At 36.0% G+C, this 15,635-nt stretch overlaps 1 protein-coding gene across 1 annotated transcript in view; it reads right to left on the bottom strand.

Moving 5' to 3' along the window:
- The window catches only part of NEK1 (NIMA related kinase 1), a 203,017-nt gene that overhangs the window by 153,895 nt on the left and 33,487 nt on the right, over positions 1-15,635 (bottom strand). Inside the window, exons 12-16 of the mRNA XM_017863295.1 lie at positions 14,537-14,688; positions 1,366-1,425; positions 1,067-1,126; positions 923-973; positions 716-790 (exon numbers count right to left, since the gene is read on the bottom strand). Of these exons, the coding sequence (XP_017718784.1) occupies positions 716-790; positions 923-973; positions 1,067-1,126; positions 1,366-1,425; positions 14,537-14,688 (398 nt within the window). The remainder of the gene's footprint in view (positions 1-715; positions 791-922; positions 974-1,066; positions 1,127-1,365; positions 1,426-14,536; positions 14,689-15,635) is intronic.

Here is a 15,635-nt window from a genome sequence, read left to right as displayed (position 1 = left end):
TGTTCTCAGAAAAAAAGTTTTTTTTTTTCCATCAAGAAACCAAAGCTCAGAAAAGTTCAGTAATGTGCCCAAAGTTAAATAGTGTGGATCTACTCAGAAGGAATGTTTGCATTAACTCATCTAGGTAACTGGTTATTTAGGTAAATGGATGGAGGTGGGGGGTGAGGGTGAGGAGGGATGGAGGAGTGCTATTAAGTAAAGGGAAACACAAGTGCGAAGACAAAGAGATTCGGCAGACTACATACAGTGACGAAACTACAAATATGGTCTTCATTTCAACATGAATACAGCATAGGGTGTGTGGTAGGGAATGCATGGAGATGAAGTTGGAGAGACAACAGGGATCAGATTAAGAAGCATCTTCTGAGAATTCAATGTTTAAGCCTACATGAAATTACAGAACGATTTTAGGTTGCAGTGTCACGAATTGTGTATAATTTTTAATAATTCCTCTGACAGGAATAATGTTATCATAGTCTTTACAAAAAACTTTTAAAGCAATTTTGAGTATAGTCACATAATAGTTAGCAATACAAGTTACATATCAGACACATGCAGGAAAGCTAAGTATTCATAATAAATGCTGAAGAATTCTAGGTAAAAATTAATTGTACACTAAAGAAAAAAAGAAAATCCAAGATACATGCATTTTAAAGAACAAGGTGAAACTGGAGGGAAAACCGGTAGTATAACCATATTGGTATAAAATGCCTACCTTTACTTCACCACCTCCACCAGCACTTAGCACATTTCTCCATCCTTGTTCCCTGGCCCTATTTATTCTTTCCAACTTTGGAGAAAAGAAATAAACAAAACACCATTTCAAGTATTTAATATAAAATACACGTAATACATTTAGCAATAAACTGAGAATCAGTGTATTCCTTAAGGAAAAAGTATATTTAATAGATTATTCTCTTACCCTTTCCTTTTCTTGCCTTTTCATTTGTTCAGCCTTCATTAAACTAATAATCTGCAACAATTTTAAAGACAAGCTTCTTACAACTCTTGAACCTATTATCACTTACAACTTGCCAAAGGTAGAAAAGCAAGAGCAAAAAATTACCTGATCCTTTTGTTTCTTTTCTTTTTCAATAAATTCCAGCCTTCTCTTTCTTGCTGCTTCCTTAAATAAAAAAAAGAACATTTTTATCAATGATAATTCCTATTTTTTCTAGTTTCATCAGGAAAGTTAGTACATCAATGGCAGAGGTATGTTCAATGAGGTTTTTCTTTCTTTCTTTTTTTTTTTTTTTTTTAAAGAGTTAACAGGTATTTGTTGAAGAAATAAGGAAGTTTATGGAGGCTTTAGAGTAAGATTTTGTTTCTTTTTTAAATAAAATAACCAGACAGATGTCTTTATACCTCAGACATTTTCCTCCTTTCTTCTCCAGTATTCACTCTCTTCTCTGGAGTTTGATGGGCCTGGACAAAAAGTAAAACTACAAATTAAAGATTTTGAGGCACTTATTTGAAAAAAATCCCAAATTTACAGAAATTTAAAATAAGAAAAGGTAAAGTCAATACTTTCATAACTCTCTTCCAAATTACATTATCTTTAAAAATAAAAAACATTGTAGTCTTTGATATGCTGTTAAACAAAGAAAAACATTAGATTCAAAGAAACTGTGGAAAAGGGTCCTTCCCCAGTCATCAACTGAACAGTTTTGTGCTCAGGTATGGATGTTTAAGTTTTCTCATATTATCACAGAATATCATTTCAAAAGCCCAATGACGGAGGTAATTTTTTTAAAAAAAAATAGTGACTATATATTCAGTATATAAAATGCAAACAAGATTAAAAATTTATGGTCTATTTTGCTCTCCACCTTCAGAGGTAACAGTAACTACTGTTAATACTTTCATTAGTGTCCTTTAGAGATTATTTTATGTACTTAGAGAGATATATATACAGTTCAACTATATACATACAATAATTTTAGCTATAATTTTTACATACATGTAATATTAATGTGTTATTACATGGAAAATGACTTTAATTTTTTAAATTTCAATAGCTTTAGGGGTAAAGTGGTTTTTGGTTACATGGATGAAATGCATAATGGTATATATTAGATATTTACATTTCTTCTTTTATATACTGTTTACCTAGCTTTGGGGTTGTTAATGGAATCATACAGTATATACTCTTTCATATCTTGCTTTTGCTCAACACTGTTTTCAAGGTTCATTCATGTTATTATTTATATCAGCATCTGTTTTCTTCACGGATATATAACATTCTATTAATTTTGATTCCTTTCTTTCACAATTATCTTATACTTTACTCATTAGGTCTATTCTAAAGTATTTGGGGGCAGGGCTGGTGTGGTAGCTCACACCTGTAATCCTAGCACTTTGGGAGGCCAAGACAGGAGGACTGCTCGAGCCTAGGAGTTTGAGACTAGCCTGGATAACATAGTGAGTCCCCATCTCTACAAAAAATTTTTAAAAATTAGCCAGGCATGTGGCCCGCACCTGTTGTCCCAGCTACTCAGGAGGCTGAGGTGGAAGGATCTCTTGAGCCCAGGAGGTAGAGGCTACCGTGAGCCATGAACACATCACTATACTCCAGCCTGACAGAGTGAGATCCTGTCTCAAAAAAAAAAAAAAAAAACCAAAAAATAAAAAAGTATCTGGGGGGTTTGTGGGTATTTCTTTCCATTTATTTTCTAATCATTTAATTTTTATATGTTGCCCTTCCATCAGGCCACTTTATTTAATTTATTAATAGTTTAATGCTGCTTCACCAAGAGTTTCTAGGTAGATAATCATATCAAATGTAAATATGACATGTCTATGTTTTCTCTCCTCTTCTAATTACATTTCTTTCTTTTTAATTGCTGTATCTAGAACCTCTGGCATAATTAAAAGACGGCAATGACAGCAAATCCCTCTGTCTTGTTCCTGACTTTAATAATAATGATTCCAATGTTTCATCATTATGTATAAAGCCTGCCATAGGTTTCAGGTATACATACAGTATTAAGAACTTACCTTCTGTTTCTTGAATCAAACTTTTAAAAACAAAAGTTAGTGTTAAGTTTCACTGATTTTTCAGCATCTACTGAGATGATTTTTATATGGTTTTCTTCTCTAATCTGCTAATGCAGCAAAATTACAGTAATTGGTTTTCTACTGTTGAAACATCCCTGTATTACTCCAATAAATCCTGTTTGATAATTACTAATTATTTTTTGATAAACTGCTTGATTTTCCCCTTTTTAAGTCCTTTTCTTTTTTCCAGGATTTCTGCATATGTTCTTACAAGTGACCTACAGTTTTGTTTTACCCTGTGTTAACTACACAATTTTGTAATCAAGGTTAAGCCTAATGCATGACCAATTTTTCAAACAATTTGAAATACAATTCTATATACCAAAAAAAGATAACAATTTGTAGAAAAGTTTAAGTTATTCTATCACGTACCAGTGTTTACATTTTTTAGTCACCTTAGAAAAAATGATTTTAAAAGCATACTGTACAATTTTTCACCTACACTAGATTTTGATACAAAGGAAAGCAGACATTACTTAAAAAAATTACTTGGGAAAAATACTTTGATGGTCATTTACATTATTAATAAAATAATCCAGCATTTGATTATATCATTAAAATTTGTCTCGACTAGGGGGGAGGGGTAGGGATAGCATTAGGAGATATACCTAATGTAAATGACGAGTTAATGGGTGCAGTACACCAACATGGCACATGTATACATATGTAACAAACCTGCACGTTGTCCCCATGTACCCTTGAACTTAAAGTATAAAAAAAAAAGTGTTAAAAAAAAAGTTGTCTCCACTAATAATTCCATTTTAACATCAGCTATATTTTAATAAAAGTCATTGGTATAAAATTAGTTTTATAAATTATCCTTTGCTTCAATTTTCTAAATTATATGGAACGACCATAACAGATAGACACTAAAATTCTAACCCTGAAAAGCAAATTCAAAATATTACAAAATAAGCATGACCCTCACAGCATTTTGAAATAAATGTCTCACAATATATTAAAAAATCAGAAAGGCACACAAAATTTACTTCCACTGAAAACAATTCAAAAGGATAACATTTCTGCTTTAGAAAGCATTGGTATAATTTAAACCTCTTATTTCTTTCTAATGAAACACAACTATTTGCTTTAATGAATACATTATTGCGTATGAGCCCAGGAAAATGCTGATATTTAAAATATGTAATACCATCCAATGGGTTAATAAACTTATAAATGATAATAATGAGTCTTTTGTAATGTGCTTTGGCATTTTAATTAAATGATCATAAGCCAATTTTATTGGTATAATATGTTTTAACTCAAGGCTATAGCAACAATGTGCTAAAAGCGGTACTAAACCTCACACCTGATTCCTCTCTTATGATTAACTAAAGAATGCATTTACTCTCTGACAAAATAACCCAAGCAATCGGTTCTTAGAACTATCCCACGCCCTCACCGTATTATTAGTTCCTAACTCCTAACCTCTAACTTTGGCTAGTTATTTCAATTCAACTCTCATTTAAGCTAACCATTTACATTACCATGTTACCCCAGAAAAGACACTAGAGTTGATGACATAAAAATACTGAAATATGTAAAGAACATTAGCTTTCAAACTTTTTCTAAAGGCAACCCACAATAAGAAATATATTTCCCATCTGGACTTAGTGAAGATACATACACACCCCTAAGTTTCATAAAATACCTTCGCTATGTATAGCAGACCCTGCTACTTTCCATCACTTGAAACAAGCAAACAACAAATTCCCTGCTCTTTGCCCACTAGAATGTTTTTGCCATCACTAATGGATAGCAATCCTTTGTTTTAAAATAGTTATGAGAGATCTCTGGGGGCACTGTTGTTGAAGTACAAGAAATAAAATTGTAGGTAATGCTCCTCATAGTATCATTACAAAAACACAGTTGACATTTCAAGGTATGTTCTATGTATACAGAATTTAAACAGTGGGGAATGTCACCCAGAAGCTTTGTAAAAATACATATTCCTTCCATACAAATGAATATTTGGCAATAAAAAGAAAATGAAGTACTGATACATGCTACAACATAGATCAACTGTGAAAACATTATGCTGAGTAAAAGAAGCCAGTCACAAAAGACCACATACTATATGATTCCATTTATATAAAATGTTCAGATTAAGCAAATCTGTACAGAGACAGAAAGTAGATTAGAGGCTGCCTAGGGCTGCGGGGTTGAGGGAAGAATGGGGAGTGGCTGCTACTGGAAAAAGGATTTCCTTTGGGGTTACAAAAATGTTCTAAAATTGATTGTGCAGATTGCTATGCAACTCTATAAATACATAAAACCATTTAACTGAAAACTTTTAATGGGTGAATTACATATAGTATGTGAATTATATCTCAATAAAGCTATTTTTTTAAAAATACATATCCCAAGAGCTGCTAAATCATCATCTTTGGACACAGAGCCCTACATTCTATATTTTGACATGTTGCACAGGTTAACTTTAGTAGTCAGTCTAGAACCATTCTCAAAATTTGTGTACTACAACACCAAACAAGCAATTTAAAAACAATACAGCAACTCAATATAAATAACTGAATTTTATATATATTACACAAGAGTGTGGAATAAGAAGAGAATGTTTACATATTCATATACTCCTGGGTAAGTTACACGAAGGTAAAGATTGTATTCATCTTCTAATGGTCCATATTGCCCTACATATAAGATATTCAAACATTTATGAAATGAAAATACTAAGCTGTTCCTCTAAGATCACACAGGTATTTTCAGGACACTATTTCTATAGTGAAGAGGATAATATGAAACACAAAACATCCACACTGAGAGAACTGTTTATGTTCTTTTTAAAAATCACAGCCAAAGTACTAAAGTGTAATATAATATATTCAAGGAGCTCCCTCTGGTGGCTTAATGGCCACTCCTTTGCTTTAAAAGAACTTTAAAAAAAACCTGTGACTGTTACAGGAACTGGAGCAAAGAAAAGTCTTACAATACATGAATATTTTGTGGACAGGTTGAATAATAACAACTTAATGCACATTAGCTTAAATTTGTGCAATTAAAACATGACAGTATCTTAAGTGGTTAAAGCTTTCCTTTTTCAGGCTTGAAGTTAAAATTCTAACGAGTCATTGTGAATTTCAACCTAAAAGATGCTTTAATTTCCAGGGTTTTGCAAAAGAAGTCTTTTTTAAAAAAAAATGAGATAAAAAAATCAAGGGAAAGGCCGTGTGTGGTGGCTCACGCCTGTAATCTCAGCACTTCGGGAGGCCGAGGTGGGTGGATCACTTGAGCTCAGGAGTTTGACAACAGCTTGAACAACATGGCAAGACCCCGTCTCTACAAAAATTACAAAAAGTAGCTGGGTGTGGTAGTGTGCATACGTAGTCCCAGCTACTTGGGAGGCTGAGGTGATTGCTTGAGCCTGGGAGGTAGAGGCTGTAGTGAGCCAAGATTGCACCACTGCACTACAGCTTCAGTGCAGTGCAGGCCCTGTCTCAAAAAAAAAAAAAAAAAAAAAGAAAAAAAGAAAGAAAAAAAAAAAACCAAGGGAAAAACCTATTTTTACAATCATGCAAAAATCATATTTAAAATACTTCAGAAATCTGGGGTTGATTTTCCTTTAATTCTTTTAATTGTTAGAAGATTTGAAAAACTTTCCACACAATTGATTGCTATTTCTTTTTTATCCTACTTTTGTTTTCTTCAAATGTTGTTTTCTTTCATTGTGATAAAATACATAAAACAAAATTTATCATTTTAATCATTTTTTTAAGCGTGCAGTTCTGTGGCATTAAATACTTTCACATTGCTGTTCACGGAAACTTAGTTTTAAGTGAAAAAAAAAAATTTTTTTTTTTTTGAGAAAGAGTCTCGCTCTGTCACCCAGGCTGGAGTGAAGTGATCTCTGCTCACCACAACCTCCACCCACCAGGTTCAAGTGAATCTTCTGCCTCAGTCTCGCAAGTAGCTAGATTACAGGCACATGTCACCATGCCTGGCTAATTTTTGTATTTTTACTAGAGATGGGGTTTTGCCATGTTGGTTAGGCAGGTCTTGAACTCTTGACCTCAAGTGATCCACCCACCTTGGCCTCCCAAAGTGCTGGGATTATAGGCATGAGGCAGTGTGCCCAGCCAGTGAAATGTTTTTAAATTAAGCTATATAATATTTCAAGTGCTGATTATTATTTAGTTCTCAATGGTCTAGCTCAGACCATATTTGTCTGCCTGATGAAGTTTGAGGGCAACGACTCTGCCTGAAATTCAAAACATTTATGACTACCATCTGAATCATTTGCCTATGATTCAGAATATTTGATAGTAGAGATATTTTTCAGAATATTATCAATTGAAATCTGAAAATTCCATAGCATGCTGTTTTTATAAACTGAATATTAACTGAAAATAAGGAAAACATTAAGAAAACCAACACATTACTTGATTCTATCAGCCATATGAAGAAAAAGATTATACACTTGGCTACAATCTTGCCCAAACACTAGAGACTTTCTATGATATCATTTATCCAGATTCACCAACAGTTGTGATCTCTCCATTTAGTCAGGTTGATACATGGCCAAGATATAAGGCAACTCGCTTGTACAAGTCCACTGGAGCGTGTATTCCTTATAGACATAATGACATAAAGATACAAACACCCTCAACTTCCCATCTCTCTCTACCCCCACAATGGCAGTTTTATTCCCTGGGAAGACAGAGAACTCTATGTGTATATATTTCAAACATTAAAATGGATTACATTTGTAAACCATTTAGAATAAATAAGCATCTTAAAAATGGTCCATGAAATAAATTTCCCTTGAATTCATATTTCTCTGAACTCTATTAGAAAACATAAAACATATTTCCAAAGAAATTTTGATCCAGGGCACAACTTTTTTTTAAAAGAGAACATTAATAAGAATCCAACCAACCTGACTGATTTCATATCAATGAAATACAATACAACCACCAATAATCACAAGTAAAATATACAAAAGTATATATAACACTAAGTAAAAACAGAAAATTATCTATAAACTTTCTGAGCTATATTAAAAATACAAGCAATATATATTTGAATATAAAATGGTGGCTCATGCCTGTAATCCTAGCACTTTGGGAGGCCGAGGCGGGTGGATCACTTGAGGTCAGGAGTTCGAGGCCAGCCTGGCCAACATGGTGAAACCCCATCTCTACTAAAAATACAAACAAAATTAGTCGGGCATGGTGGCACATGCCTGTAATCCCAGCTACTCGGGAGGCTGAGGCAGGAGAATTGCCTGAACCTGAGAAGTGGAGGTTGCAGTGAGCCAAGGTCACGCCATTGCACTCCAGCCTGGGGGACAAGAGTAAAACTCCATCTCAAAAAAAAAAAAAAAAAAAACCCAAAAAACACATAGGAAGTCCCACAACAAAATTAAGTAAAATTAAATGCAGTGTGTAAATACTGGTGACGTTTTATTCTTTTATTATATAAAACTCTTAAAAGCACACTAAAAATTATAGTGTTTATTAAAATACATACTTCACATAAAAAAATTACAGATCAAAGTTATACTACTCAAATTACTTCAAAGAACCAAATAACTTTAACAGAAATCAAGTCTCTATTTCAAGAATTAGATATGTATGTACAGAATCAATTTCAAATGTTCTAGAACTTCCGGTTCATTACCTCAACCTGAAGTAGTTTTTTACATTAAATTTTATTTTTAAAAATGGATACATAATAATTGTACACATTTATGGGATAGATGTGATATTCTGACACATGCATACAATGTGTAATGATCAAATAAGAGTAACTGGGACATCCATCACCTCAGCAGCTACTTTTAAACATTAAGAATAAAAGCTTAGCCTTGTTGCGGTGGCTCACACCCGTAATCCCAGAACTTTGGGAGGCCGAGGTGGGTGGATCACTTGAGGCCAGGAACTATTTGCCAAGAATCAGTGAACAACAACAACAAAAATCCCCACCCTCATGAATTTCTGCACTGTAATGGAGGAAACTGGTAATAAACTAATTGAAAATAGATTAGCAAGGGATAACATTGTGGAGAAAAACAGAGCAGAGTAGACTAGAAATGTGGGGATGGCGTAGAGGGATGGCTGTTACTTGATACACTGTGATCAAGAAAGGCTCTATTCATAAAGCAAGTTTTGAGCACAGACCTCAAAGTAAAGACAGCAGCAGGTACAAACTCGTTTTTGCAGGTAAGTACTTGGCATGTTTAAGGGCAGGGCAACAGGTTTGGCATGGCTGTACTCGGGCTAGCAAGGGAAGAGCAGTAAATGAGGCTTGGAAAGGTAATGAGGCTGTCGGGGGCTTCGTAGATGGTTGTCAAGACTCTGGATTTTTTTTTTTTTTTTTTTTGAGACTAAGTCTCACTCTGTCGCTGGGCTGGAGGGCAGTGGTGCGACCTCAGCTGACTGCAACCTCCGCCTCCCGGGTTCAAACAATTCTCCTGCCTCAGCCTCCTGAGTAGCTGGGATTACAGGCACCCACCGCCATGCCCAGCTAATTTTTTTTTTTTTCGTATTTTTAGTAGAGATGGGGTTTCACCATGTTGGCCAGGATGGTCTCAATCTCTTGACCTCGTGAGATCAAGGTCACGAGGCTCGCCTCCCAAAGTGCTGGGATTACAGCCATGAGCCACTGCGCCAGGCCGACCCTGGCTTTTACTGAGTGGGATGAAAAGTCACTGAAAAGTTTCAAGCAGGAGAGTGTAATGATCTGACTTCCAAAATAAAAGGAACATTTGGGCTGCTCACATGAGAGCAGACTGAAGAGGGTAAGTCTGAAAGCAGTTAGACTAATCAGGACATTAATATTATAACCCAGGTGGAAAATGAGGGTGACTAGGACTAATATGGTGGTAAAAATAATGAGAAGTAGTCAGACTGTGAATACATTTTGAAGTCACGATTGACAGGATATGACGTAGAAAGAGTAGTCAATAATGACTCCAATATGGAAGATGAGAACAAATGGAAGGGCAGAGTTCCCATTTACTGAAATAAGATCAATTTGGAGACAGAATGAAATCAAGAGTTCATTTTTATATATGTTAATTTTGAGATGTCTATTAGATACACAACTGGAGATGTTAAGACAGGTATCAGTCTCAAGTTCAGGAAAGGAGTCCACAGTGGAGATACAAATTTGAGACTCAGCTTATATAGATGTTATCCTCTAGAAAGTTCGTATGGATACAAAAGAGAAGATATCTGAGGACTGAGACCTTGAGCACCTCAGCATTTAAAAGCCCTGGAGGTGAGGAGGAACTTGCAAACGAGGCTGAGAAGCAGCAGTCAATGAGGTAGGAAGAAAATCAGAAGAATGTAATACCAGGGACTCAAATGAAGAGACTATTTAAAGAAGGAGGGAGCAATCAAGTGAATCAAAAACTGAGGTCAAGGAAGAAGAAAAATGACCCGTGGATTTAATAATACAGACGTCAGGAACCATTTCACAATAGTTGTTTTATAACAGCTGTGACAAAGAAAGCCATGAATGAAGTGGGTTCAAAATGAAATAAACTAGAGACAGTATAGACAATCTTTTGGGAAAGTTTTGTTGTTAAAGGGACCAGAAACATAGAGAGGTAGTTGGAAGGACATAAGGGAAAGTTCCTTTTTAAAGAAACTTAAGATACAGGATATTGGTTTGCTAACATGAATGATTCAGTAGAGAGAGAAAAGGATTAATGATGCAAGAAAGAGCACAAAGTCCTTTAGCAGGCAAAAAAGAATCACAGTATACAAATAGTTGAGTTGACCCTAGTTGGGAACAGAAACAGGTCATCCAAAGTAAAAGGAAGAAAGGCAAAATATTTGCCAACAGGGAAGACTGACTAGCAGAAGTAAATGTGGGGAAGTTTTCTTCCAATTGCTTCTATTTTCTCAGTGAAGTAGGAAGAAAATATTGGTCCTTGTGAAAAGCAAAGAGAAGGTAAAAAAATAATCACCTAGGAAGTAGAAGAGTAAATACACTGAGGAAATATAGTAGGGTGACCAGAAGGTGCTAATTTGACATTGTTGGTTACATACTGAAAGTTAGACTAGTTACAATAGTCATATGCTTTCTCCAGCCATATTCCACTGACCAGGTTCAGGCACAAAGGAAGTGGAGAGTTGGATTTCACAAAGTTCAGTTTTTTTGGTTATTGGTTATTGGTAATAATGGAAGAGAGGACAAGAAAGGTGACCTTTTGGAAATCATTATAAATGAATATGGAATTTAAGCCAGGTAAGGAAAATAGAAACAAAGAGGGAGGAATAAAGGAGGCTATTAGGATTCATGGATCCAAATGGGACAGATGTTTCGGAGGCAGACTCCTAAAGAAATAAGCTAGAAACACAGGGAGTGGTGACCAGGGAATGGGATGATTATAAATGAGGCTAAGAAAGAGTTGTTATTATTGATAATGAAAATTTTAATGGCATGGCAATGGGTGAGACTTTTAAGTTAAAGTGGGAGACAAGATATTTGAAAGAGAATGATCAAGAAAATAAGCCAGGCGCAGTGGCTCATGCCTGTAATCCCAGCACTTTGGGAGGCCAAGGCATGCACTGCTAGAGCCCAGGAGTTTGAGACAAGCCTGGGTAACATAGTGCAATCCTACCTCTACAAAAAATAAAAAAATAGCTGGGTGTAGTGGCACTCGCCTATGGTTCAGCTACTTAGGAAGCTGAGGAGGGTGGATTTCTTGAGCTCAGGAAGTGGAGGCAGCAGTGAGCCATGACTGCACTACTACTGTCCTCTAGCCTGGGCAACAGAGCAAGACTCTTTTTCAAAAAAAAGTAAAGAGAAAGAAAGAAAATGAAAACAAAAGGCCATGTTCTATAGGAAGTATCATCTTTTTTTATACTAAAACTGTAAAGAATTATGACAATGTTGGAAGGACAGTGAGTCAGGTGTTAAACTCCTCAAAAGACAAGGGTTGGCTGGGCGCAGTGGCTCACACCTGTAATCCCAGCACCTTGGGAGGCCGAGGTGGGCGGATCACGAGGTCAGGAGATCAAGACCATTCTGGCTAACACGGTGAAACCCTATCTCTAATAAAAGTACAAAAACAAAATTAGCCGGTCGTGGGGGCGGGCGCCTGTAGTCCCCGCTACTCGGGAGGCTGAAGTGGAGAATGGCGTGAACCCAGGAGGCAGAGCTTGCAGTAAGCTGAGATTGTGAGCTTGAGCCACTGCACTCCGGCCTGGGCGACAGAGGGAGACTCTGTTTCAAAAAAAAAAAAAAAAAGACAAGGGTCTATAAATGACTCTAACACAGAGGAACAGTAGGTGATACAGTCTGGTAGCAAAAGCATCAAGGTAGAGGGATGAAGAGAATGGCAGGGTTAGGCAGCAGGGAAAGTATGGCAACGAGAAGCAAGTCATCCTGTGTCTTCACTCAGTATTAAGGAATTAGAGAGAAAACAGCCAGCATGTAAGAGAGCTGCAGAACAGTGCGTTCAGGGACAAACCAGGTTTTCAAGCAAAAAAGGTGAAGACATTTTTAGAAGTTTAAAATACAGTGGATTTTGCCAAGAATGTACTATAAGAGAGTTTTCTGGGAAGAGGTTATAGGTTGGTGCAAAACTAATTGGAGTTTTGCTTTCAATGACAAAAACCCCAATTACTTTTGCACCAATCTACAGAAAACTATGCAGGGGGTGGGGGCAGATCGGGGTATGACCAGAGTCTTACAGCGATGGGAGAGTTTAGGCAGTGAGGGAAAGCTCGAGTCCTAGGCTTCTTGTGGTGACTGAAGTAAAGAGAGATAAAAGGGTAAGATGGAATTGGCCCACTCGGGTTTGAATACATATTTTTAAAGATAGATAAAACCAGCATGCCAGTTATACTGCCCCTCAGCTCCAAATCTACTCTTCACTGTCCAGATTGTGATGTTAGAGTTGGACATTGTAAACATTTCTTCTTTGATTGCTAACACAATATTAAGCTTTCTCAGTAAAATTGAGAGGGTCACTGCAAAGGAAGAACCTTCTCTTCCTGATTAGTATGCTTCCTTCACTTCCCAAGTGGGACACACAGCAGCACTCACCCCTACAGGCACCTTCCAGGAGTGTTTGGCCAGTGCCCCTATCAGCTTCCCTGTGAGTTTCAGCAGCACCTGCAAGAACAGCTTCCCACAGAGTTCTGCTGATGCCTCAGCCAGCATCCCAGCTAGAGCAGCATCAGACAAGTTTCACTGGCACCCCAGCAGGCTTCCCAGTGAGTTCAATCATTCCTCAAGTGGCTTCCCAGTACATTCTACTGACACTCCAGGCAGTTTCGCAGGGAGTTTCATAAGCTCCACAGTGAACACTTTCCTCTTTGCCAGCCCCACACTGTGGTGCCATTGAGTCAGCTACTGCCATACTCTACCCAGTAAGGTCTGAATCTCAGCCTTCAGGATGGGGTTAGGGTTTCTTTTAAAATTTGTGTCTTCTTTGGGTACTCTGCTTTAGCACTAGGAATAGCAGCTTCTTCCTGTATCTGCTATTACTGTATGCTTAAAAAAAATTTTTTTTATGATCTATCATTTTATTGTTATAATTTTCTAAATTTCTTTATTTTGTTTTTTTTTTTTTTGAAACAGAATCTTATGGTCACCCAGGCTGGAGTGCAGTGGCGCAATCTTTGGCTCACTGCAACCTCTGCCTCCCGGGTTCAAGTGATTCTCCTGCCTCAGCCTCCTGAGTAGCTGGGACTACAGGTGTGCGCCACAACACCCAGCTAATTTTTGTATTTTTAGTAGAGACAGGGTTTCACCATGTTGGCCAGGCTGGTCTGGAACTCCTGACCTCAGGTGATCCAACCTCCTTAGCCTCCCAAGTGCTGGGACTACAGGTGTGAACCACCACACCTGAACTATGACAGATTTTAAACCAAGTGACTGATCATTCCTACTATATAGTTTATCTTATAGCAGTGTGTATACATACATATCTAAGGTTGTGTATATGTATGTGTATGTAATCCAAATGAAACAAGTTCCATATACCAAAGTATGCAGCTACTGACATAAAATGTCAAATTCCTGCAACTATCACTGCGTTCTTGGGCACGTTGCTTAAATTCTACAGGCCTTCATTTTTCATGTGAAATATGATAGAGTAGATTGCATGATCACATTCCTTCCAGCTCTATGATTCTGTTTATCTGATTGTGAATTCTCAATACCAAATATTTCCAGATTTTTATCAAGAACGTCATAGGTATTTATTTCATTTATGCACAAACCCAAACGGCTCTGCTTAGGTTGTTCAAAAGTTATTTCATTTATAATGTCACTCACTTTTTATTGCACTAATTATATTATTTAATATATTTACTTAAAGACTTTTTATGACTCATGTAGGGCTTCTCAGTTTTAGAGGATTGGTAAAACACAGGAGGAGGACATTCCTTGGTAACTTAATAAAAGCAATCCTATAATATCAAGGTAACTGAATTGGGCTGCAATGAAATAAGACTGAATTGAATTTGTTATTAACACACGGTCTGTAACATGATCATACCTGTTTATGTTTTTGCAGTGGTTTCTTTTCATATAATTTTTTCTCTCCATATTTCTTATATGTTAAAGGTATTCCATATTTAGCGGCAGGCTTTGTAATTTTCTGAGCAGGCATAACAGAAATCGAGTTTTGTCCTGAAGCTGGTCTTTTAGCTAAACGAAAAGATACAAAGAATTTTGTCTGCAGTTCTTTACATTAACTCTTTACTTTCAGAATTCTTCAAGATAGCACTGTTTAATTTTCATAATCATTGATACTATTTGAAACTTTCTATCAAATATCTTAATTCATCCCTTAGTATTTACTAATGTCTTAACTCTTTTACCATAAAGTCACTTTTTGACAGAAGCTAAAAGCCAAATTCCTCTAACATGTTGAAGTTTTTAACATAAAAAAAAAAAATCCCTAAAATTGACTGTGGGTGATGGTTGCATGTATTGGTGAATATACTAAAAATAATTTAATCATGAATATGCTAAAAAAGCGTTTAATTGTAGACACCAAATGTATAAACTGTATGGTATGTGAGTTATGTATCAATAGAGCTGTTAAAAATAATTTTTAAAAAATTCACATTTTAGAAACTACTTTCAAAATCAGAAGATAATCAAAAGCAACTGTTAAGCATTAATTATATCAATATAAGCAACTTTTTTCCTTCACATAATGTCTGAAAGGTATCTATACCTACAGACCTTCAAAAAAGAAATATCTTAAAACAATCATTATCACTAAGGGTTCCACAAAATGGGTACCTCATAGACTGCTGGCAGAAATATAAACTGGTTAAACTTTCTGGAGAGCAATCTATATTAAGAATATTATTTATGAATTGAATATTAAAGAAATAATCAGAGAAACTCCATGCACAAAAATAAACCCTACAGTATTGTGTATTTAACCCTTATTGAAGCCTAGATGGGGTTCAGTCTTAGAAGGGATAAATTAAAGAAAAACATCCTAAGGTAGTAAAAAGAAAATTCTTCTATTTACTCACATCTCTGGAGGATATTGAAAGAAGTCAGAGTATAGTCTACATAAACCCTTATTGAAACCCTCTTTCCCTCTCTTATTTTAATATCTGCCAAGATACCCCTCT

The sequence above is a fragment of the Rhinopithecus bieti genome, unplaced genomic scaffold (assembly GCF_001698545.2).
Source record: "Rhinopithecus bieti isolate Rb0 unplaced genomic scaffold, ASM169854v2 scaffold_66246, whole genome shotgun sequence".
NCBI classification, from domain to species: domain Eukaryota; kingdom Metazoa; phylum Chordata; class Mammalia; order Primates; family Cercopithecidae; genus Rhinopithecus; species Rhinopithecus bieti.
This window is presented reverse-complemented; position numbering and strand designations above follow the sequence as displayed.